This window comes from Stegodyphus dumicola, chromosome X1 (genome assembly GCF_044657685.1).
Source record: "Stegodyphus dumicola isolate Sdum_Otavi_A_Nest chromosome X1, ASM4465768v1".
NCBI classification, from domain to species: Eukaryota; Metazoa; Arthropoda; class Arachnida; order Araneae; family Eresidae; genus Stegodyphus; species Stegodyphus dumicola.
This window is the reverse complement of record NC_140780.1, coordinates 58,685,707-58,712,956: the sequence shown is the minus strand read 5'-3', so window position 1 is coordinate 58,712,956 and position 27,250 is coordinate 58,685,707. Positions and strand designations below refer to the sequence as shown.

Genomic DNA, 27,250 nt, shown 5'->3' with positions numbered 1-27,250 from the left:
TATATCATTAAATCTTCAAGATATATCAATTATGACAGATTATGTACCATTGTGTGTTGGAATTAAGTATACATATTAAAGATAATTTCATTTCTTATTATAAGAACTAGAATTTATAAAACCCATTTCACATTTGTGAAAACAAATAATATTCATTAATCATTAAAGAGAAAAAAATATTATTTTCTTACAAATTTTGAATACACAAAATAATCTTTCCTGTCTCTTGAACTTCAGAACATGGAGATTTTACTATTGATATAAATTATACAGCTATCTTTAAAGACATGGAAAACTAGTTTCTAATGTTATAAAAAGCTTTATTTTTCTAAGCCTAGACATGAGCAAATGATAAATGACAGATACGGGCTTAGAGAGAAAAAAAAAAACCTTTGTGTTTTCATGATGATTGCGTGATTCTTCGAGGAGTCATGCTGTTCGTTTTATTGCATAATCACGAGTATTTTCGATAGATAGCATATCAGTATAAAATGCACTTTCTTATCTGCTTAAGACATAAATAAATTTATCAAGTAAGCAACACATATTTTCAATGAAATTGAAACATTTCTGACCTGGTGGAGAAATAGTTACGTTATATTTTTTCATATACTTTCATATACCTAATGATATCATCATCAGGAAACAATACACTACCAAAAAATGAGGTCGTTTCTCAGTGCATTTATAAACAAGCTTTTGTTCCTCCCCCCCCTCTCGCTAGAAATTATAAATTCTAGAAGAAATATTATTGATGTTACATGAAATAAAATTTAATCTAACTATGAAATTTCCAAATATTAAATATTGTCACAAATGCTTTCATCGTAATCACCAATCCTTGAATAAGTTTCTCCACCCGAAAGCACAAACATCGACTTTTATCTGAACTAAGATAACGTTTAAGATAATTTTATTTCAAGCAGTCTTGCGTTCGATATCATGATTTATCTGAATTCTGCTACATTTTTGCTTTCATGAAAAATTCCTAAACATCCTTCTTAACCATCAAATTGCAACTTAAACCACATTTGTCCCCTATATAAATCAACCATCGTCATAAAAAGTTTTCTCCATAACAAACGATGCCTTTTCCGGAATCTTAACTGCTTTGATCTAGTCGCCGACAAAATAACACTTTAAATATCAAGTATACTAATATTTACTAACAAATTAAATGCAAAAGTGTTTTTAAATGTTTTTTCTACACAGAATATCATTTATTGAGACCTCTTAAAACTGCTCTCATAATTTATTCACAGCTCCCTTAAAGTCAGAAAGTCCCATTTTCAAGGAAATCTTTAAAGGACTTAGACAACTCGGAAGTAGAACGACATCTTATCATCTCCTTCCTAGGAAGGGGGGTGGAAGCGAGAGAGATATAAAAAGAAAAAAAAAAAAAAGAACGGAAAGAAAAACGGAATACAAAGAGCCCAGAAATCAAGGCGTGAGACTGTTGGGCAGACAAGAATATTATATGCCCATAGATAGATAAATAGATATAGCCAGATAGCCACAAATATGTGTGTGTGTATATATATATATACATATGTATGTGTATATTTTTATGCATAAGCATATCTACCCATATAGATGTAGATGCATTCTTACGTAAATATGTAAATATATCCCCTATCCTTCTTTCAATCAGAATGCAAAAAATGGATGCAGGTTAAAAAAAACTCTAAAAAACCTCCGGCACGCGAATTTCCACAGGGATTAGTGTAATCCCCGCTAAGTCCTATTTTGCGGCAATTTTAGGGATCTACAAAAGACGCTGCGAGCGGTTTAGAGATATGAAAACATAATTTCTTTCACCCTCATATAGTAACAAAAGGATTAAAAGTCGCTGCCTCTGTTAATCTCTTTTACCTTTCCTTTTTTTCGCGGGTCATTATGTTATTGTTCGCATTATAGTACCAAGATGAGTTCAAAATGTGTTGAAAAATAGTATTCAAAAGGCTCGTAAAGAATGAGCTGAAAAGATAACTGTTTGTCACGGTTTTTAAGGCGTAACTAACACACCTATGTTTTCGCTTTGTGATTCTGTAGCCTCATGTGTTAAAAAAAAAATCCATGTACAGTGGTGTTTATTGTAAAGTGCTTGTAGTGCATTTATTTAAAGTGACACGCTTTTTATATAAGCATAACGCTGATTTGTGTAATAAAAGCAATTTTTTTTTCAAGCTAGTAGTCTAAACTTAGCTTTCATCAATAAGCCTTGAAAAGTGGAGTTTTTTCTCAACTACTCGGCATAACATGCTTCATGAAAGAAAGTACAAGAACTATTTAAGAACATGAATGAATTATAAGTTTTCACACGGTTCCTTCAACGATAGTAAAATAAATTATTCTGGCTTCCAATTTTTCTTCCCCAGACTATCCGGAAATTACACTTACAAAAAAGCTCATAAGTCTACAGTAGTTGTAAGAATTTTCCATAACTTTATCATTCATCAACTCTTTCATAGCATCGTGTAAATCTTGAACACAGAGGTAGTCAAAACAACCTTTTCGGTGTGAAAAGAAAGGTAATAGGGAATGCAATCCCGATAATATCTATCTAGATCTATAATAATCGATAATATCTAAAATGTCAATGATGGCACAGTTAATCGAATTTATATTCAAAATAAAATGAGGCAGCTTAAAGAAATTGCCTAGGGTAAGAAAGCAATAAGAGTAAACATATAAAAAACTTAATAAGCAAATTTAAACCTCTTGCATTAATTATTCTTCTATTACAATTTCTTTTGCCTGTGAAATAAATGTGGTCTTTCGAGGTGTCTTCACAAATGCATGTCGATATTCGTATTTTAACAAATATATTTATCACACGAGTAAAATATGAGTAAATAAAAATCATTCGTTAGATATTCCCTAAGAATGCTACATGCAAACAGTGCAATACTTCTGCTTCATTTCTATGAAATTAACTTATTAATGTTTTACCTTGGGACAACGATTAAAACGGTCAGTGTTCGAACTCTGGTTTTCATGCTAGAAACATTAAAACCATAAATATCATCATATGGAAAAGGGGCACTGCCCTTTTACATTATATTCCATATTAGACATATTATGATATGAAATAAAAATGGCACTATAATAATATTATTGATGATACATTCATTAAAATTAAATTAAATTGCAGGCCTTTAAAACTAGGGGAAATATTTCTTTAAAGTCCTCATATATGATTAAAATATCTGTAGAAATTAAAGTGATCTTTCATTAAAAAGTTCAAATACTGTAACATTGCTTTTTTTCTGCGATACACAGAATTACTCTAATAAAATTTTAAGTTATAAATAGTAATCTAACTGCAAATTATTAGGCATCAAAGAACAGCATTCGCAGTTTTCTTTTAATATAAAATAAACATTGATTTTCACGTTCTCTAAAACTATCATATTTATTTCTCTCTTTCTCTCCCCCGCTTTTGTAAGCTATCCTAAATTTGAAGCATCTGTTCTAGGAACATTGTTGAAAATGAAGCATGATTGGTATATTCTAAATAACAGTTCAAAATTCCCCAGCATTTACAGGAGTAAAATTAGCTTTTTGAATTACTAGACTTCTCTGGTATTTATGAATTTACATTCTATTTATTTACTCAAAAAAATCTTTACTTTGTATGAAGAGAGAACATTGTGAGATTTTTTTCCAAGACGAAAATGATATGCTATAATTAACTTTTTTATTTTAAGAGCAGAAAGCATGGAAAAATTTCTTATTTATGACGTATTATCTTATTTATTGATAGATCTCAGTTACATCAGATACTAATCTATCATTAGAGCAAATCCATGAGACGTATTTTGTTAGTTTCAGACCCAGAATTCGTTATTTGTTCTTTTGCACTGTTGTCCTTCATTAATTGTTTAAAAATAACTACGGGTTTCATCACTTATAGCTGAGAATATATCAAATATATATCTCACTTTCAATCACTTGTTTAGTTCTGCAAGTTTGTGCAGTTACAGTAATCTTATTGAAAAAAAAACTGAATAAGTGCATTTTCAAAACTCGTGAAATACATCACAAAGTAATTCATTAACATGTAAAATATTTGTTACAAGCCAGATATGTTTATGTTCAGAAAAACCAAAGTTATTTCAAAAATAATTTTAAGGCAATGTTAACACTACTCTTTAAAAACGTAAAACAGTTTGGAACGCAAAAGCTTCCTTTTACTTTAAACATTGCGTGGGGGGGGGAAGGAAAAAACAGAGAGATATAAATATATTTACCTGTATGGATCCTCTGATGGGCTTTCAAATGGGAACTTTTGGTATATACTTTGTTGCAACCTAAAACAAAAAGAATTGCAATCTAATTAATATTTTTAACATATTTGCCATAGAATAAACATTGTTATTACAATTATAAATTATAATCGTTGGTTGCATCAAATTTAGATTACAGTTTCCCACATCTCCTTAACTACCAGACTAACTCTGCTCTCCGAAACTTCTTGAAAAGCTACCAGTTAGTAACTCTTTTTTTTCTCTTTGTCTTAACTATACTACCAACAAGAGCTTAAATGTGACATTTATATATATCATGTGACAATTTCCTCCTTTTTTTGGGCAACTAATTTATTATGTAAAATTCAATACTTAAAAAATTCTTTCGCAGAAGTTAAAACAAAAATAATATAGCGATGTTTTATTTTTTGAATAGTATACGAAATAAATAAATAACGTTGAAAATAACGAATAATGGAAAACCTAAGAACCATGCTTGCAGAACACGTGAAAGTGCCAGAGCTTGACAAACATGTTTGAAAAACAAAAAAACTTCTTTGTTTCTTGCAAAGGGAAAAATACCTTTGAGATTCAAAGTTAAGAAATCTATCGCAGAATCAAAAAGGTGTAAACTTGAAAATGCAAACGTCAAGTTTGCTCCTCCAAATTAACTCTTGATCAAGAACTAAATTGTTTAAAAACAGTTGCTTTTGACAGGAGCTTTTCACTCAAAAAGGTATATAAGGTTTGTCATGACTAGAATGCACATGGTAATAGCGGACACATTTCAGTAAGATATTGTCTGCATGCTGTTAGATGTAATTACAAAATTGATCCACAACAAAGGACACTATTTTTCTGCTCTCGGTAATAATTTCAATGTACGTATGCATTTTAGAGGTGGCATTCTGCTACTCTAATTCTGAATTTAAGTATTTTTATTAGTACTTATACACTATTATATTATACTTCCTCTAAACAATTAATTTTATATCAAAGTAAAAAGAAATTACACGAACAAAGACGAACCAAAATTTTGACTTGAACAAAGACTTTAAAGTAATGCTTAGGCATCCAAAAACTTTGCATTGTAGAGTTTTAGGAGGCGTCAGCTAACAGTAGGACAAAGTCAAATATTTCCAATTTATATATTTATTATAAGTTGTATCGCTTTATTTCTTTCCTTTCCTTTTTGGTTACTCAGAATCATGTGGTGGAGGCAGTTCATAGCATCACAAGACCTGTTATTTAGTACATAATGTGCTTCATATGTGCTAGTACAGAGAGTTGGGTTTAGAACTTTAAGTCTCATTTTCTTTTTACATGATTCACTCTGGTACATTGTTCCAATTCTTCCCAACGGACCACGCTATGACCAGAATAATCATATACATTTTGTACTGTTTCATAAAATTGTTAAATTTTTAAGTTTCTTTCAACAGCATATTTTAAAACTAAATTTAAATTATGTTCCACACAATGTATAAAGAAAGCATGTCGGGTTTTTTTCTATTACAAATTGCTGCAGTCATTATGTGCTCCACTAATTACAGCTGCACCTTCATGTCCTTGCCCACGATATTTTATCAAATCCAAATCTTTCTCCAGCAGTAGCATCATGACTTTCCTTCAAGGCCTGACATTTTATTTTCACAAAAAGGCATAAAAACTTCAAAAATTTTTAATTCCGCAGGTTATCTTGTTTCGTCGTTCATTATTTTCACATATCAACAGCGCCGGCGTTAGACTTTTCCCACGCGTTGCAGGCTCCCGCGACTCCAAAATTCTGCTACACTAAATTTAAATTATGTTCCACACAATGTATAAAGAAATTGGCTGGTAGTCCTGTATCAAGAGTATTTATTATAACAAAATTTTCTTTCACAATAATACAGTGGTCTTCAAACTTTATCGAGTCATGGAACACTTAGAATTATAAGGTTTTTTTCAAGGAATCCCATTCATCTTTAGAAAAATTTATCTTAAAATGATACTTAAAGTAGATCAATATGTTATATGTACGTAAAGGTAAGTAAAACAATTTAAAAACAGGTACGTAAAAGACAATTAAAAAATATTGTATTTTTGTTTTCATTTTTACGTAAAATTAATGCAATTTACTCATTAATAACATTAACTGGCGAGACAGGTATGACCTACACATACACTATATTTAGTGACATGGGTGTGCTTGCATGTGTGTATTAACTGTCTAATTCCAGCTCTATTCATCTTATATTCAGTTGCATTTCATTTTCTTGATTTGATTTATTTCTTTATTTTGTTTCTGTTGCCACAGAAAGTTAAGGAAGATTTCTCATTTAAATAAGTCGTTGCGAATGGCATTAAAATGTTTATATCTGCCTGAGAAACTTCTAGGTGTCTTGCAAGAAAATAAAACCAAAAATTTAGAAGCTGTTCTTACTTAAATTTAAATTTTAGCTGCGAACCTTTTCACATGTGGATAAGCTATTCCTTTTCTTCCATTGCAAATGTTCAGATTTATCGAGGCAATCGAAAGGAATCTTTTATCCAGTTATACTTAATTTTTGATGCATTGCATAATTTTTAGCATTTTTGTCTAAATTCATTTTCGATTCGAAAACTATTTAATTTTGAAAAACATATCACGTCCCTGTCTCTGGCATACACTGACCACATGCTAAGGTTTAAAACTAATCTGTAACTAAATACATCTTTATATTTTTTAGTTAATAAACACTAATAAACTACTGTAAATGCGTTATAATTTTCTTTCCGAACTTAATTTTGACTCTCGGAACCATGGAATTTAACTAGCGGAAAACCGAGGTTCCGCGGAATACAGTTTGAAAATCAATGCAGTAATAAATTCAACTCGGATTCGTCATACTCGCGAAATACATTTTGAAAAACCACTGCATTAATAAATTCAACTCAGATTCATCGTCTTTCTGAGTATTGCTTTATCACTTAATCACATTGGTGATCTCTTTACACCATCATTTCTTTCTTTTTTTTCTTACAGAAACTTTTTTTTACAGAAAGTTTTGGTGCATTCATCCCCTACTCTTGTAAAGTAAGCAAAAGATAAGTAGAAAATACACATCTTTTAACTAATAAATATTTCGGCTGAATATTACTAAGTTTGTTCTAACAAATATCGAAATTTTACAGTTAATTTTTAAATCTTTTTTGTGATTTAACATTTTGCTTTTTTTATTAAACCTTGAAAACATTTCACTAGTTCTGTTCTCTCCATTTATTCAATGCTGTATAAGACTAATTTATTTTGTAGTTAGTTTATTTATTTATTTTTATTTACATTTTTTATTTGAATTTATTTTCCCTCTTCATTTTTTCTTTCCTTTTACGCACTCATGCATTTCAAATTCAGTGTTTTGATTTTTTTTAAAAAGGTAGCAAATATTATGCTATAGGCAATTTTTAAATAGTAAATTATATTACATTGAAAACGTTATGCAAAAATATTAAAATATGGATCTAATAATGGAAGTTTAAAAATGAGTTGAGCCCATAATTAAATACCTCGTCATTGTAACAAAAAAAGATATACTAATTTCTATTAATTACATTATTTATCAAATTCATTAACAAAAGATTTCATTCTTGCTTTTGAAAAAGTTCACAGGTTCTTCCTCAGCAGATTAATTATCAGAAGCAGGAATATATAAAAAAAAATTTTTAATTAATTATAGCTTCAATTTCGTTGAAAGAGCACATTTCTTATAAAACACTATTCGAGATAAAATTTTCCCAAATAACACTTTTGCCACAGCAACCACGTATTTTTCACGGATCATCTTAACAAGTGCCTGAAGTATCAGAAGTTTTGAAGCGCAGCCAAGTGTCATACTAATTCACATTATGAATCATTTTGAACGAACGCGAAGCCCATTCATTTAGTTTTTCGAGTGCCCCAAGATACCTCAATGAGTGTTAAGCAATATTCATTGCTATTACTTGAGATATTTGAAGGACGCGAGTATTATTTTCTGGATCCCTTCTTTAAAGTCTCGAATTTTAATTATTAATGTCCATAGCTAAGGTGTAAACTAAACATTATTACGTATTACGTGTAAACGTATTAAGATGTAAACTAAACATTCTTTTCCTGCTGCTCAATTAGCCTCGAACTGAAAAAAGTTTCGAAACACTAAAATATTTAACTTCAAAATAAATATAAGGAAGATTCTTTTACAATCATTTAAAAAGGAAAATTTCTTTTTTTACCAATAAAACACGAAAGAGAAAAGAAAAAAAGGATGCCACTGTTTGTTGTCCACACTTGCTATATCTATCTAACTGTACATCAGTATGCGTATTAGGCGACCCACGACATGTCGCCAAGATATGCGACCATAATTGTGTCGCTTGTTGTATATTAAGTAGAGAAACGCTTTTCCACACCAGTGGTTGCCTCTTTTGTCAAAGCCAGTTTTGAACATTGACATTAATGATGTATCAAGATGTCAAGTTTGTGTCACTTTAGATAGTGATTGATAGAATTTGTAAGTGATTTTATTTGCGAATTTTTTTGTCACGCATTGCGCAATACATGAAATAGCTGTGTTTGAGTTATCATTGAAAATAATTTCCGGTGATGTTGTTAACAGGTAGCCATGATTATAATGCTAGATAACAAACTCGTAAATGATTAGAAATCAGTAATTGATAGCAAATGAAAAAGATATTATAAATTCAATTACCAGTTAATAATCTATATCTCATTAACACATAAGGCACTCTTAAGATCGATTTTAGTGTAGGTCTTTTAAAAACATGCAAGTCTCTAAATAAATGTTTTACATTTAAAAATTCTTAATTTTTTCACTTTTATTGCAGTCGTAATACACATTTTTTTTAACTTCTCTTTTTACAATGTTCTTTATTTTCAGAAAACAGAGAAAAGATTCATTTTAAAAATAAAACAAATTATAACTTCTTCCCTTTCCTAGTTAAGCTAAAAATTACTTACGTTATAATAGCTTTAGATCATTTTCGGTTACACTGATCTCTCCCTCCCAATGTGTACGTGCGGATGAATAAGGATATATGTTAAATTGTGGGATGCTAACAGACTTAGGTACTCAATTAACGACAAGATATAATATACGTCTAATATATATTAAATCACGTAAGCATATCTTTATTATTTTATATATTTATGACAATATTCAATGACTAACAATTAACTGAAACAAAATTAATATTTTTGTAGCACTCCCCCCCTGCCTTAGTCCACTCTTGGCTTGTCTTCACTATATAAAACTAAAAAAGCAATTTTTTTTTAAAGAAGATTTTTCAGAACATTTTAAAAGGTGGAATTCTTTTTTCTTCGAATAGTCTAAAAACGAAGACAAGAAAAAGCAGATGAAAGAAATATTCAAATTCTTCTCGTCTCTAAATTTATAAAAATGGTGTTCAGAAATACTTAAAAACAAAAGTAATTAACGTGATAACGTAATATTTGGAGTGAAAGAGTATCAAAAACGTGCTTAATAATAGCAATTAGTACAGTAAGAGCTGAGAGTTTTCAAACACAAAAAGAAAGCCTTCTCACTAATTTTAAAAAGATAATGTTTTAAAAGATAACCTTTCTGACTCTTATCCCAGCAAGAGAGCCGAGGAAATCTAGATGGGTATTACTGTCCGACAGAAAGTAAGGGGGTAGTGGAAAACAAATAAGAGTACATTTGGAAAAATTTGGTTGCCTAAACGGTTTTGAAACAAAAATTGAAATATTCATTTGATTACGCAAATATTACAGTCAGATATCTTTACAAGAATCATAACAAATCACGTTAGTCAATTAACAATTTTTAGTCCAAGATGTGTGCAAGTTCATTTTTCTATTCTTAGGCAATTTTGTTCTAAATTAACAATTTGATAAAAAGCAACTGCAGTAGATACCTACAAATTCTTAAGCATTTTCAATTACTGGTCTCAAGTCATGTTTAGAATGCATTTCATTATTGTTGCAAGGACAAGGGGCTCTGAGCAAAGGTACGCTTCGAAAAGGAAGTGATGAACCAGAAAACGTTGGAAAATTATTATCCGTAATCCTCATTTGATTAAATATTTTGTCCGACACATTGGCTGTCATAGCAATTCAATGTAGCCCCCATAAAAACAGAAAATTCACAAATGATACACACATTCTAAGTTGAATTTTAAAGTACGTTCGTTGTCTTGATTCTTCAGTGTATTCTTTCATATCTGCAATAATCTGCTTGATAGCAAAATACAAAAGGGCTATCTATCTTGGAGAAACAGCATTTTGAAAAAGACTGTCCGAAGAAAACTCGTTCTTACATCGCACAGATTTACAGAGAAAAAACATCCGATATTTCTTGAATACCGTGTCCTGAATAGCATAGAAAGAAAACCGCTCTTCACTTTCATTCTTTATTGTTGGACTCTGTGACAAACTTTTCTCCTTTAAAGTTCTAAGAAGATTAATCAAATCTAAGATCAACATTAACTATTCAGAAAAATGTATTGCTTGAATGGTGTTGGATGAAAGATACTTAATTTTTGAAATAATTCATTGAAATCACTTTTGGAATTCGTTATTATAGTTATTAGTTCCAATTATACCTAACTTCCTCCTGCCAATATAAAAAATAAACTCTTTTTTTAACAATTATAAGAGATTATCAGTTTTTATCGGATAGATCCGAACTAACCAGGGTAAAAATCGAAATATTAAAACTCTTAAAACCGCGAAAACTGATATTTTTGCAAATTACGTAGAAATAGTTTTAGTTTTTCATAGAAAAACTTTCGAATTTAACAAAAAATTTTATATGCCCAGCAATCTGAGGCAACGAGTTCGAGGCATATGTTCAGAAAAAATGAGGAAAAATAAAATAATAATGAATGAGAATATATAGATTACATCTTCTCCAGCACACTGTTTAGCAAAAGCATTTTAAAAAGAAAATACATTTATCTTTGTTTAACATTTTAAGCAAACTACAGCTGACTATAAAGAAAAATGTATGTGTAAAAGAAATGAAAAAAAATTATGTAGCTCTTAAAAAACGTTAGTGCATATAATATAGAAAATTTGCAACGATCCAGCCGATCAGTTCAAGAAATGATAACTTTTAGCAGCAAGCAGGTTAATCACATTTCATTTTACGTTTCCAGGTCTTTTAATTCTAAAAATGTTTAATAATAACTACATCTTAAATATGCACCCAAATGATAGAATAGTTAGGGGAAAAGACGGGCCCGGGTTCGAATCCCGGAAAAGGATGTTTGTAAATGTAGTTTCTTTGCGGTGTGAAGGTACTCTAAATATATGGCGAGCCGAACGTCCTGTCGAAAGGTTGATGGTAGGAGAAGAGGAGTGGGAGACCCTTGGATACGTCTCCACAAGGTGCTCTCCATCAAAATTTGAGGCGGAACGAAGCGAAGTCTTACTGTCAGCTGTATGGTGCTCAAAGCTTTTGCTGACAATAGGCGCAATCTTGCTCTCCTTGCCACGATAAATTTCGTGGGCTTGTTTTACTGTCAGACAAGTGAGCTAAGTCACAACACTACGCATCTGAAATATCCCTCCAGCGCTACTGAAAACAAAATTCTTGCGAATGTAATGAATGATATTAAAAGAAAAACTTAAATCATCTTGCATCTTAAAACTAAGCCGTGAAAATATGTTTTCGATTGATGAAGCAATAATCATTTAACAAAGAAATATTTAGTCCCAATTAGGGCCTTGCTTAAATTCAGCAAAGCTGTGGTACTCAAGTCTGGAGCAATGGGCGTTTTCTAAGGGAAACTAAATTTTTTTAAACGATGTCCAATTTTCCCTCTTTAATTTTTTATTTCATTACACTCTACATAGCATTTTTGGCTCGATAAAACTACTGACTTTTTTTAAGGGATAAATGGAAATAATATTAATGATTGTAAAATAAGCGTCCCTTTCAAAATACACTTTTAATTCATTTTATTTATTTATTTATTTATTTTTTAAAGTTTCTTTACTTGACATAGTGGAGTCCCGAAAATAAAATAGTTCTTCACTGGGGTCGCCTTTGTCAAAAATTTGTACACCACTGTTGCAGTGTATCAAAAGTAATGCTCATTAGAGAAATTTCAATTAGACCATCAAAAGTAATTTGAAAGCTAACTTGAGAATACACCTTACTTAAAGACCCTTAAGTCGGGAAACGGCTTTATGACTAGGCAGATCATAACATTAAAGACCCTGCATAGAAAGCTCTGAAACTGGCAGCATGAAGTATAGCGTTAGCTGCGTGTTAAACACCAAAAGAATGATGAACGTTGAATGCCCTCGTAAAAACCAAACCAACCCGCTGATATTCTCAGCGTGGAGTTCCTGTGTTGCATGTCTCAAGTTCCGTTGATGAAATCATTATGCGACCCTAAAACCATTAAAAAAGGTTAACTCCTTTAACTCAACTACGAGCAACCTACTTTAAGAAAACGGCACAGCTGTATGTGTTAAGCTCTTACGGTTACCTGCAGATGGTGAAAGTCGTAACCATAATCTGGATGGTACTTATTTAGTACACATTGGGATCATCGAGGTAAATTATTCCCTCAAATTGGCTCGTTATTCAAGCTTGAAGAAGCAGGAAATCTAGAAGAGTATTTCTCATAACCCTCGAGCTTTGCCAAGATTTGTACCTGTAATTAAGTATTATTTATAACAATACTTTGCTCACCAAAACATGCCAGAATATAGGCTTTTGTACACGATCATCAATCATGATCAAAAATACATTACCTTGCTTTCACTTTTAGATAAATTATTGTTGGATATATTCTTCAAAAAAAATTAAGATCACTTTTGGCGATACTTAAATTACTTACAAGTGGATAAATTCATGTAAAAGTAAAATAGTATTTGGATTTCTATTGTTATACTGATCTGTTGTTACTGGTAATAGTTAATGAACCGCTTTTCTCATTCACGCAGCTAATAAATGCATGTCGATATTACTCCATTTCAGCTCTCCCTCTGAATTTCTTATTAATCACTTGCAAGATTCTTATTACTTATTTTCTCTTATGGCAGTTATAGAGGATTTCCTTCGAAGGACCGTTTGAATGGCTATAAAAACGTAATTAACTGTGTTTGATCATTCTGATGTTTCACGAATGCTTTAGTAATGTTTATTTATTTAATTATCTGGGCTTAAATGATTTATTTAAAGAAGTTAACTATCGTTTAGATACTCTATATACTTACTTGACTGAATGTTTTGGATTATGGCTATGCACACCAGGGCTTTCTGCCGAAAGTGAGGAATGCCTTCGGGGAGAGCAAAATCTGACTCAAAGTCATGTTACACAAGTAGAAAACTATTAAAACTGCCATGCAGTTATGTTATGTTATGTTATGTAGAAGTGAGGGGGCCACCTAATTGCCATGCAGTTAGCCTGTTCGTCGGAAATGCGACCCAAGACGAATTACCAGTGTTCAGTAGTGTATACACTTTCCTGACAAAATTTTTGACACCTCGCTCGGAAATGCCTTCCTCCATCGATAGCTAATAATTCGATCTTCCTTTGACGGTTCTGTCTCCCTCTCTGATAATCTTTCGCCGAAATCCCTTCTACCCCTCCCCCAAGGCGGAGGAGGAATATTTCCGATAATACTCGTTTTTCTCTTCCCCCCCCCAAAAAAAGCCAATATTGTTCTGTATCTGATTGTTTAAGAAGCTCTCGGCTTAGAATTTTCCTGCAACTTATTTGCATAAAATATTCTGAATAGCAATACAGCATAAATAACAGTATTTTACATCATATTATTATGTATTTATGCAATGTTTACTAAACTATATAAATATGTGGAATATTCTAAAATTTTAATTTATTTGATAACTACCCAGTTATTTAAAGCATTTTGAGGATCTGATGAAGTAATTTAGCATTATACGATGCTTGTTTAACTCGTTTGTTACTATAATTTACGTATTCTGTTATAATGACGAACACTTTAAAAATGTCAAAAATGTAATTTTTGTTGACTTGTAAATTAATGTCATTTTCTATTGAGGCAAAAATTCAAATTTTCGCAGTTTAAACCGTAGTCTTAGAGACAATCCACTTGTCATTCTGATGAATATTCCATAATACAGATAAATGATAGTTTTTCAATTCAGTTCTGGATAATTCTGGATGCAGCTGAATGGTTTCAGTTTCAAGGCAATTTAATCCTACAGCGTTATTTGTCATGTAACCCGCAAACTTTCATCTCAACTTTAGATAACCATATATTTATTACACTTGTGTTTATTATTAGCTTAAAAGGGAAGTATTTTTACATGAGCTCACACAAACCCTTTAGTGACCTACTGGTAGTATACGATCGAAATTTTGGCGATCCTTGTTCTAGATCAGGATGCCTAACCCGTGGCCGGTATTGCGCGTCTCAGCCCTTCTCAGTCTTGCGAAGTCAAATGCCAAGATAAATTCCAATTACGCCTACATTCCAAAGTGCAGTAAGCTCTGAAGATAGATCTTCTGAGGGTTTTGAGTAAACACGGTATTTTAAACTAGACGTTGCACTGCAAAATTGCTCTCAGTACTCTGAGTGTCATCACTGACGTCATTGTGGGTTGCTTCAGATACAATTTAATGTGTGTTTTCATTTGCTGGTCCTTATGAGCACGTTTGCCGCGCAACGTCTAGTTCTTTACAACCTCTTGACGTAAGCATGCATGAAACACACGCTAGCGAACAGAGAACGAATTTTCAAAGTAGTGCTAGTCAATAGTTTTAATAGATATTAACAATTTTGCATTTTGTCATCATCTAAGCGTGTCGTCACAAAAGCCGAAAAAACGCACCTGCATTAAAATTTTAATGATAAACGAAAAGAGAAATATTTTTTCATTAAATTTAACAACAAATACGTTAGCTGGATTTTTAAGTTTCAACATTTCCTGTTGGGGAGGGGAAAAGCAATATAGTCTACATTTTACGACAATTCATAAAAAATATGATACTAAAAGCAATCTAAGTAAATTTAATAGTGAAAACCGAAAGGCACATTCGTTGCTCAGCAATCAATAATTACCGAGTCCGCAAATAAAATGAAGGTTGCTACGATTACATCATTTAAGGCTGCACATATTGCAGTTCACAAGAAACCCTTTGAAAATGGCAATGTAATTAAAGAAGCAATGCTTACTGTATCAGAAATTTTATTTCAAGAAGCGAAAATATGTCAGCTATGCAATATGTCCAATGGTGTCCGCCGATAACATCGCGGCAAAATCATCGCGGGCGAAAACGTCGCGGAGAAAACAACGCAAGGCGAAAACGTCGTGCTACAAAACATCGTAGGAGAAAACATCGCAAAGAGAAAACATCGCAATTCTAAAACATCGTGGAACAAAATATCGTCGTCGAAAATAAAGCGGTTCAAAAACTTCGCAGTTTAAAAATATCGCCGTCGAAAATATCGCGGTAAAAAATAAAGTATCGACAAATTATCGCAGGACAATAACATCGCAGACCTGCTTTTTTCAGGCTTTAATAATTGTAAATGGAAATTCCCATAATGATTTGTGAGCGCGAGATGGAAAGAAAGATAATTTTTACTTTCATATTTTTTATTAACTAATATATTTTTGCTGAAAAAGTAAGAAGGAAACTTAAGAATAAACTGAAGCAGAACAAGAAATTATTTTCATTATAAGAGTATTAGATTGACAAAAGTGAAGAAAATAATCTCACAATTAGCAATTTTGTATAGATAAGGTCATGCAGTTACGTAGCTTCCTTTTTCTAAACTTTTTTAGATTATACTTTTAATGAAAAATTATCAGTAAAAACTTCATAAAAATTATATATTAATGAGAATTCTATTAAGTGCTATCAAGTTGCCTTAATTTTCTATGCTTATTATTTCTATGATTATTTCCTTCTTACTTTTTCAGCAAAAAATTATTATAGTTAATAAAAAATATGAAAGTAAAGATTATCCTTCTTTCCATCTTGCGCTCACAAATCATTATGGAAATCTCCATTTACAATTATTAAAGCCTGAAAAAAGGATGTCTGCGATGTTATCGTCATGGGATGATTTGTAGATACTTTATTTTTACCACGATATTTTCGACGACTATGTTTTTAAACTGCGAAATTTTTGAACCGCTTTATTTTGGACGACGATATTTTATATCACGAAGTTTTGGAACTGCGATGTTTTCTCCCACGATGTTTTGTATCACGACGTTTTCGCCTTGCGTTGTTTTTTCTGTGACGTTTTCGTCCGCGATGTTTTCGGCTGTAACCATGTCCAATGGTCTAAAAATTCCGTCACTCGTAGAATAGAAGCTATGCTTGAAAATGGCAGAGGACAGGTAGATGATTTAAAAGATGCGTTTTCTTAAGTTTGAAGTGTGATGTATCAACAGATATCTGCAGTGTAGCTCAACTAAATATTTTTATAAGGATGGTATGTAACGATTGCTCAGGAAAGGTTTGTTTTGGTTTAGTTGATTATGTGGCAAAGCACACTAGCGCTATCTTCCTAACGGAAGGGATGCTTTTGAGGAGGACTTTCTAAGGGAACTTACTCATATGCACGTTACATATAGGGAAAACCACAAAACGCCCATGCAGACAGCACGTTCAATTGGAATGAAGCCCGGATCAGAACTACCAGTGATCAGTGATTTTACCTCTCAGCTGCTAGTGGGCCGAAACTATATAATTAAAATTAATCTTCCGCTTCAAAAATTTGTGTCCATAACAACAGACGATGCAGCTGCCAAAGCCGGTTCTGCTGTTGGTTTCATCACATTGTGTAAGAATGATGACGCTTTTCCTAACGTTTTTATCTACCACTAACATCGTCATCAGTAGGCATTATACACAAAAGTTTTACATTATGAAAACGTGATGAAAGTTGTTCTAAAAATTGTAAATTCTATTCGTGCCATAACCACATCAGAATTATCCGAAGGTTACAAAATCCGAAGTACTGACTGATGAGCTTGATGCTAAGTATGGAACTCTAAAATTATATTCTAAAATTAAATGCTGAATTGTGATTCTGTTCTAAAATTCCTACAATGATTTTTAGGGCTTCTTCCAGAAATAAAATAAGTTTTGGAATCCAGAAACGAAACTTTTGAAGAATTGAGTAATCGCTGGTTATGTGATTTAACCTTTCTTACAGGTGTAATATCCCAAAAGAAATTTTAAACTTCAGGGCAAAGAAAAGCCTATTATTGAGTTAATACGAAGTATAAAAGCATTTAAATCAAAATTAAATTTGGGGAAAATATTGCACATTACATATATCCATTATACATGAACGGAGTGTAACGTCTGTCACCTTATAAATCAGAAATCGCCTTACACATCAAGAAATATATGAAAATTAAAACAGATAAATAGTCTGAAAATCTCGTCGAGCTTAAAAATAATTTCGAATTTAGATTTTTCTTTCGTATAATTCAGCCCATCGGTTCATTCATTTCAAATTCAAATGTTGATATTAATATTCTCGAAACATCTAAGAGACTGAAAATATCTTAAATAAAAATTCTGATCTAGAAAGAAAAATAACTGATTTTCAGATAGATCTACAATTAAAAACAAGAATACCACAAACAGAATTTTGGATACTCGTTGATGAGAAAAAATACCCACTCTTGAAAGAAATTTTTCAAAGGTTAAATTCTTGCTTTAGACCTACTTATCATAGCGAAAGTGGTTTCTCAACAATGAATTTGATAAAATAAAAGCTCAGATCCAGGATAATAAACAAACATTAGAATGCGTGCATGAATTTAGCCATAACACCGTATGTACCAGAGTACAAGATACTCGCAGAAGACGTACATTGTCAGGTTTCACATTCAAATATACTTTTCCTGTATTTAATTTGTATCTTACTGAATTTTTAATAAATAGTAGCATAAACATTATATAATTACAATCTTTCTTCAACATATACCACATATTTTTTTAGTCTGTGTATTGTATATGTTTATAATTGAAGTATTAATAGCAATATACAATTGTGGCTTGCCAAAAATTTTTGATTTTTAAATTGTCTCGCGTCAAGTTAAAGGTTGGAAACCACTATTCAACATATTACTTAACATAGTCTGAACAGACAAAATTTAATCTACATATTTCAGGGATAAAGAAATAATATCATAATAACTGAGAAGATAAATACGGATTTAATTTGATATTATCTAATTTAAAACTGAATTTCAATTAAAGTACAATATTTTTGGTTAGGCTGTCTACCATTGAGGCAGCCTGGCTTTTGATTAATTGCTGAGTCACGAAAACTATCAGCTTGGGAAATTGATAGAGCCTAGCTAAATTGCATTTATGAAATATTTTTTGACGGAAACTGACTCGTCTTCACGTTATATATATGGAAAATTCCGAGAAGTGAGTTTTTCATCAAGAAGTTACTTTGCAGGAATAGATGTAAATTCTTCTAAGGCAAGGATTTCCAAGATATTATAACTCTTAACTCAAAAATATTTAGCGTCCTAATTTATCACCAACAGTCATAAAGAACATCACAGAACTCGTCTGGTAAAAAGAATTTTTAATAAGCAACTAAATCGAGACATTCAAAAAATTTTTAATTTTTAATAAGCAAATAGTTCATTTCCCCCTTCAGTTAGTATTTAAAATATTCATTCTTGAAATTTTAGTCTGTAATAATTCCCAGTGACACCAAAAAGAGGTGTGGTGTATTTAATTATGGCAAAGCACACTAGGGCTATCTGCCTAAGGGGAAGGGATGCCTTCGTGGAGGACTTTCTAAGGGAAACTGGCTCGTATACACGTTACACATGGGGAAAACCACGAAAACACCCATGCAGCCGGCCCGTTCGCGGGATTCAAACCTCGGACCGAACTACCAGTATTCAGCGACTTTACCGCTCGACCGCTGGTGGGCTGTCCAAAAAGAGGAATGATGCGAGTGAAAAATAATGTCTTATTACTACATGAAAGTAAACTTTATTTTATGCATGCGGAAGTTTAATTTGTGGAACTAATGTTGTTATTACTGTTATTTAACTATTATCATAAAGAGTTAACCGGCTTTTTTATTACTGTTTATGTCCTAAAATTGTGTATACAGTGTATATAAAAAAATATCTAAATTAAGATTAAAATTGTTCCGTTCCATGCATATGCAACAATATGACATAAGACATGTAACATATATTAAACAAAAAAGTGCTTATTTTAACATTTCAAAGCTTCTAAATAAATGTAGTAACTCAATATAGATAGAATTTTCTAATAAAATTTCATTGCTTATAAAATAAAATTTCTAAATAAATTTCTAAAATTTCTTCTAAATAAAATTTCATTGATTAATAACTTTTCGTTTAATTTTTTTTAAATTTTGCCTTTAATTATCTTATTTCAACCGAGATTTCCAGAGTTTATTGCCATAACTTAACATCAGGATGACTTATTCATTTTCTGCTTGATTTTGTTATAGAGGTTTGTGGAGACCATTAGGTTACATCGAAGGAGGAAACGTAAAAAATGTGCAGTGCCTTCGCCGGGATTCCAGTATCGAACCTCTCGATTGCTAGTCGGTCGTGCCATCCGTTTACGCTACGAAGGCACAAGTTAAGGAAGGAGAAACTACTTTATAAGTTGAATCAATGAATATACGTTTGAATGGGGACCGGCAGTTTTTTTTTTTTTTAATTAAACTTGAAATGTTACCCTTCAAAACGATTATTAGTTCTAGCTCCATCATTTAAGAAGTGAATCCAGATATTTGTGCAAACGATAATAATTAAAACGTAGAAATAAAAGTATGCTTCATTTATAATATTTTTTCATTTAGAATATCTGTGCCATTTTTTCTTAATGTACATAATTTAATTAATAAAAGATGTTTCTAACGCTATGTATTACGTACCGTGGCACAGAATAATCATTTGCGTGATACCTAGCTAGAAATTATTAATGGTACAAGCTTTATGAAACACACTGTAGAGAGAAAAACAGATAAATGTACAAGTAAAGAGCATTTTCTTAAGCTCAGTATATTATTTTTAATGATAACTGCACGAAAATTAGGTGATATATGTATTTTGCCTATCTGGAACGCGGGACTGGAATTAAGAGGACAGTGGGGAAAATTGGGGAAAAGACGCTCCTCCGCAGGTGATAAGGGAGAAGGAAAATTGGGCGAAAAGCCTATTTTATCTTAGCACTAACCAATATATTTTTTTAAACGAGCAATAAGGAAATTAAGAAATAGGACTAAGTCCCTTTCTAGGAAGAAATAGTGTTAGATCTGGGAAATTATTTTCGAAAACAAGTATTTAAACAAGACCATAAGAAATGTATGCCCTTCACCTATAAATAGCATAGTTCGAAGCTTAAAATTTAATAAGATTGCTCTATATTAAGATAATTAATTTCACTTTTATTTCTCATCATTTAAACATCTACGAAATGAATTTGTAATTCTCGAAATATTTTCGTAGAATTAAATGCAGCTACTTTTAGCTATTTCATCCAAAGAACAAACTTTATCGGCTCTAGATCAGCAATTTAGAGTAACCCTTTTCTTCCTCTAAATTTAGTTTTTAAGCTTTCAAAGTGGTTAGTAAGGAGCCTGTATGAGTGAGCAAGTGTATATCCATGGATAATCCAGTTCCCTTACAAACTCCGCTAGTATAAATTCGTAGATAATATAACATTTAATACTTCGTTATGGATATGTATGTATTTTTAGAAAGTACTCCATGCCCCTTTTTTAGGCAAATAGCCTTCGTGTGCTTTGCCATAAACAAATAAACTAAGAAAAGTAGATACATACTAACCATTACTGACGGCCAGTGGCTTGCAAAATAGCAGAATAGTTGCTGCTACTTGCCCAGTTTATGAATGCAGGATGAATGTTATTCTTCTGTACATATGATGAAAAAAAGCGCGATTATTCCTGATTACTCACTTCTCTAACACAAATCCCTATTCTAGACTTTTTGTGGGGAGGGAAGGGAAGTTACGTGTTTTTCATCTTCAAATAACATTTTTCGTGAATAGACATTTTGATTAGTACTGAACCTTTCAGACACATTTTCAGTATAAACGTAGCAAAGTAGATGTTTCTAGCGGAGCCTAACGTTTACTTCTAGGTCCATTTTCATCTTCCATATTTACTTTTGAGGGATAATGCATTCCAAATTCACAAATAAATTTTTGAACGAACTATAAAAATATATAACTTTTTAGAAAGATATATAATGAGCGCATAAGTCTGATTTGGGTTAATAAGGAAACAATAATTCATTGGAACAACATTTAGTATTTTTAATGAATTTTTGGCTTTAGTGTAGAATTAGATGCCCCTTCGATTGGCGACATTTTTAAAAAAATTTTGGTGATGAAACCTCACTTCTGGTTACCACGATTGTTTTAGCTTTCCGATTTTATTTAAATGAAAATAGACTGATGTGTACATGGACATATTTAAGGCAGTGCGCAGTGTCTAGTTTGTGCAATTCTAGGATGTTTTTTTAAGTAAAAACAGATCGATGTGTACATGGACACAGATCTTATGCAATTCTTCGACTTCTTATTTTGGTTTTGTGTAGCGGCCATCTTGAAATTGTGACTTCCTAGCGCCGATCTTGGCGTCGAAAAAGAATCGCCAATAAACAAGGGGCACCCAATTGTAAACTTTTACCGAATTTTTTAAAAATTCGCAACACTTAAGATCAATTTCTGTTAAATTTTATCTAGGTTACGAGTTTTATACAATTTGGAGAAAATCCGGCAAGTAAAAAATCATGGCAAGATGAAAAGTTTGAACTCCAATAACTGTAAAAAACTACAACTCAAGTTGGAAGTTCTTATTGCATAATAATAAAAAAGATAATGCTAAATTTCTTTGTGAAAATATCTAAGGAACTTTTCTGATCTTTATGCATTTTAACATTTCTGATCTGCTAGATAAATCTTTGTGTTAATGATTTTTTTGGGGGGGAGGAACGGAGCTAATCTCGCCTTGTAGAAATAATTGCTGGAAGTTGAGACCGATAAAATAAAAATTGTCTTTTTAATTTAAGAAGAATTAAGCATTATTAAAATGGAGAGCTGAAACGAAAAGCATATTGTAGCAAATAATTAAAGAAACTACAACAAAATATATTAAATATATACTAATAGTATCAGAATTATTACTTCATATGTAATTTAGCTCATAAATCTAGTTCCTTAACGTGAATCGAAAGGCTGCCTTCGAAGATAACAAATTGCTGTCTTCGTATGATAATAGCCTAATAAGTTACATTAAAAAGGAAATCCGGGCAAAGATAACAAAGGCAGATAAATATTTAAAGGACGTATATTACATTCCAACATATCATTAAGAGAAACCAATAAAAAAAACTAATAAAAGAGTTAATATTTATGTGGGCTGAAAGGTAAAAAAGTGTGTAATTAAATTTGGTATTCTCTAATCAGGAACATCTAGTTCTCATTTCAGCAATGTGTAATTGAAATTCCATGTTTTGTCGGTCCAAAAATGCTTCTTTCGAAATGTATAATTCAAGACTTCTCTGCACCTTTATTCTCAATAATAGTCGATAGGGCTTTGAAAGGTGACCGCGTTTACGTATCATTTCCATAATCGATGTCATTATGGTAATTTAGAATTTTCATGTTTCATGAATCGAAATTGTTTTAATAACTTTCTAATATTTTATGACCTCTAGTTTTTTTTTTTTTTTTTTTTTTTTTTTTTTTTTTTTTAAATCAACAGCTCTGAGCTAAAGAAGATGACTAATAAAAAAATGTAATAAATATTTATTTACACCTTTTCGAGAAAAACTTGAGATTTTATAAGGTATTTCTCCCGCCTTCCTAGCGTGCCTTCGTGGTGTAGTGGTCTGCACGCTGGGCCGGTAGTCCAGAGGTCCGCGATTCGATTCCCGGTGAAGAGATGCTAATTTTTCATCTTGCCTGGCCTCCAAAAAAATACCCAATGTCTCTACAGTGGCGCCCGAACTAAAAGGGTGTTGGAAGATGATTCTCATCACCCAGGTTTTGGCGATTGGGTCCCCTAAAATCCCCAGTCGTCCTTTAAAAGGGGGAGTATATAAGATATTTCTCTCGCCTTCCTAGCGTGCCTTCGTGGTGTAGTGGTTTGCACGCTGGGCCGGTATTCCAGAGGTCCGCAGTTCGATTCTCGGCGAAGGGATGCTAATTTTTCATCTTGCCTGGCCTCCAAAAAAATACCTAATATCTCTACAATCTCTTGAAATTTACTTTTATGAATAGACAGGACTAGTATAGAATTAAAATTAAATTCAGCTCATAAATCAGCTGTGTGATTTACAAAAAAAAAAAAAAAACTGTAAATCGTATTTAGGCGTTTATATTTTGATATAAATAAACCAATCTTTTTAATTTTACTTTTTAAAAAGTGTTTTATTATGGTCTTAAATTAAAATATTCAACATTTTAGCTGCACAACATCTCAAAAACAGTTAAATATTCAAATGCAAACGCTGTTGTCCTCATCACATAAAACAATACTATTTCTAATTTTCCTCGAAACATAACACTTCGAAGAATCATTTGGATGTGTTAAAGTTTTTAGTGAAAGAATTTTGTGGCTCTTAAATAAAGCTAATGAAGATCAGAAGATCAACAATATTTTCGTGACGAGAATTTTCTTTGTGGAAACTGCTGTCACTAATATAATGTCTATAAAAGAACGAACTCATACATACTTCATTTAAAAGCGTACGAAATAATAAAAGGAGGCAAAATACTTTTTATGCAAACGCTGTTGTCCTCATCACATAAAACAATACTAGTTCTAATTTTTTATTGAAAAAAATAATGCTTGTTAACAAGTTTAAAATTCATGTATGAATATTTAAAACATATGTTTGATTTGGATATACTGCATTTTCAGAAATATTTTCCTCGCATTCTGCAAAGGGAAAATCCAACAAAAAAATTAAATAGAGTTCTAATTCTTATACTATCACAATTAAACAGCACTTCTTACTTCCAAAAATCATTATTTTTAATAAACGTTTCATTCTTCACTAGCGGTTCTTCACTAGCGGTTCACTAGCGGTTCTTCACTAGCATAAAATTTATGATTAATCAGAGTTACCAATAAATATGCTACAAACATACACATTAGAAGAATGAAAGTAGTGGAATAACATTGCGTTAATACGTATAACTCCTCTACTTTAACCCAAAAAAAAAAAAAGATTCCTTAATGTATTTGAAAATATTATTTAAATGTTTTACAAAGAAAATTACGTATTTTGCTTTACGAAGTGCTTCGTAAAATATGTCTATTAAAAAAAGAAAAAGAAAAAAGATTGGAATGTATCTTCTTTGCTAACTCAGGTAGTTATTAAAGTTTCAAATTGGTCTCTACTTCAAAAGCAAATACGAAGACTATTAACACGCGTACATTTACCCTAACTGACGTAATTTTATGCAATATTGTTTAATAATATTCTTCACACAGCTAAACATTTCTGACTACAAAATTTAAATATATATATAACGGGTGGTCATAAAAAATTTCGGTATATATGAACCCCTACCGGCCTATCCAGTCAAGCAATATAAATGAAATTTCAGATATTGTTATTTGAAGGATGCGTTCCAGATTGTGATCATTTAAAACAATAGAGCTTTCAGGGTTACGGTTACAGTCAAAACATTTCGAAATTTTCGAACAGTAGCACCCACTTTTTTAAACACGTTAAAACGATACAAGTATGACGAAAATTGCCGTTGTAAAACGCAGTGAGCAATATTATAACGAACCAACAAAAACCCAATAGATGCGGAGATTGATGCCAACAATGACGAAAGTAACGTCGCAGAAGGAATCTGCATAACTTCACTTTTTATAGCTCCTTTCAACTCTTACGAATTTCGTGGATTTGATGTATATACCTTAGCTTTCAGATAAACCCAGAAGCAGAAATCCATCGCAGTGAGGCCCGAGACTCTGGGTGGCCAAGAAATTGCAAAATTATGGAAATGACTGCCTCCAAAATACTGTTGCAGCACTTGCCGAAAATAAATGGTAACATCTGGAGGAGCACCATCTTGCATCCATACAATGCTATTAACGACATTTCGTTGCCGCAATTCTGGAATTACGTAATTCTGCAACATTTTTCTATTGTTTTCATACCTGTAGAAGTGAACTCTTCGAAGAAGTACTACCGCGAACGAACAAGCTTTCGTTGCCACACTACACAGTCACTTTTGCTTCGAGTAAAGGCGCTGGTGGCATATTGTGAGGTTTTCGTCACCTCATAGAACGCAGTTCTTGGAATATAAGTTCCCAGTTAAGCAGAAATGCGCCTTATCCGTTCATTATATCCCCAGCGGCCACCTTTTACCTACGATATATTTAATTTGATGAGGGAGACATTAAATTTAATAAGGAAAAAATTCGCAAAGTCGACACGCTGTTGTTCGTCTCCAGGTTGCAACATCTGGACCAGTTGGAATCGATAAAGAAACATCCGTAAAAGAGAGCACAGAAGCTTGAGGACTGTGGTTTTTCGGTACATCCAAATTGCGGGCTACACTTCTTCCAGTATGCAATGGACCCGCAGTTATCACATTACGCACTTCCGCAACAGCTTCAACAGGTTTACAGAGTCCTTCGGACCGTGGTTTAACACATGCGCATCCAGTTTCTTAAAATTTTTTTACCAAAATCAAGCACAGTTTTTACGGAACATGGGTCTCGTCTTAGCTTATGGTTTCGCCAGTCAGACAATATATATGCCAATCACTATGATTTCGCCAGGAGTCATATTTACTATTAAAAGAGACACTAGGTTAACTATATTTCAACTAAAGCGGATACGATTTACTAAAACCTTCAAAATTACAGCCTCAGATGACTACAGAAAGAGAAAATATTTGACTCCTAATTCAGCAAATTCATCGGAAGGGTAGTCTTACTCCAAATTCTATCTCCCTTTTCTTGAAACCATAGAATAACTTTCTTGTGCACAACTGCCCTGAATACAACCCACTCGCTTTGCAGAATTATTTACTCCCTCAAACATTTCTCCACACACACGTATTGTTTACCTTATCGCTTTTCAATTCAATATGCCATTGTCCGAACGTCTAGGAAAAATCTTCAAATGAATCACTTCAAAAGATAAATTCATTGCATAAACATCATTTATTTTTCTTCGTAAAGAAAAGGGTGCGCGTTACATGGCGAATATACCTAAAAATTAATAAATATAATAGATTGAAATTATAGGTGCGCGTTATACGCCGGAATGTATACAATAATAATACGTCAGAATAAAAATAAAAACTAATAACTAAAAAGGTAATAAGCCCTTATTATCTTTTCAATTGTTAGCAACATTTATGCATTATCTATATTATGTATGAGCCTGATCCACTTGAATACCAAGCCTAATGAACAGTTAAGAATTTTATGTCAGAAAAATCCACTTGTTAAAATCATTTGAATAACCGAGATATTAAAATATGGGCAAGATTCGTTATAACAAAATGTGTAAGTGCATATTTTTTATTTTTACTACTTGCATATAAATGCGACGAAGTCATTTAATTCAAAATATATCATACGTTTTAAAAGGTTCAGGAGAGACCGTTTTCGTTAAGTCGTAAAATCAAACATTTTTTAAACACCACTATTGACTCATTATTGCGTCGTTTTACACTGTATTTTAACTTGGCAGCTTTCCAGCAATACACTTTTTAATACTGACTTCAAAAATTTTGCATATAATCGCATTCCTAGCAGTAAACCGTCGTATCTTTAAGTACACAAATAATTAATCATCTATTATTATTTCTCGAAGTTGCTCTATTCAAACTAGCCTTCTGTAGCCACTACAGTGCGCTTACTGATAGCCAAAGGGCAACAGAGCCTAAATCTTAATTCTTTATTTTACGCAGGAAAGATATGCGTCAAGATGTTGATAGATCATATTCAGATT

At 32.0% G+C, this 27,250-nt stretch overlaps 1 protein-coding gene across 2 annotated transcripts in view; it reads right to left on the bottom strand.

Moving 5' to 3' along the window:
• The window catches only part of LOC118195124 (uncharacterized), a 114,834-nt gene that overhangs the window by 21,892 nt on the left and 65,692 nt on the right, over positions 1–27,250 (bottom strand). For both annotated transcript variants that reach the window (XM_035366372.2, XM_085808730.1), the window contains exon 3: positions 4,254–4,313. In XM_035366372.2, coding sequence (XP_035222263.1) covers positions 4,254–4,313 — 60 coding nt within the window. The remainder of the gene's footprint in view (positions 1–4,253; positions 4,314–27,250) is intronic.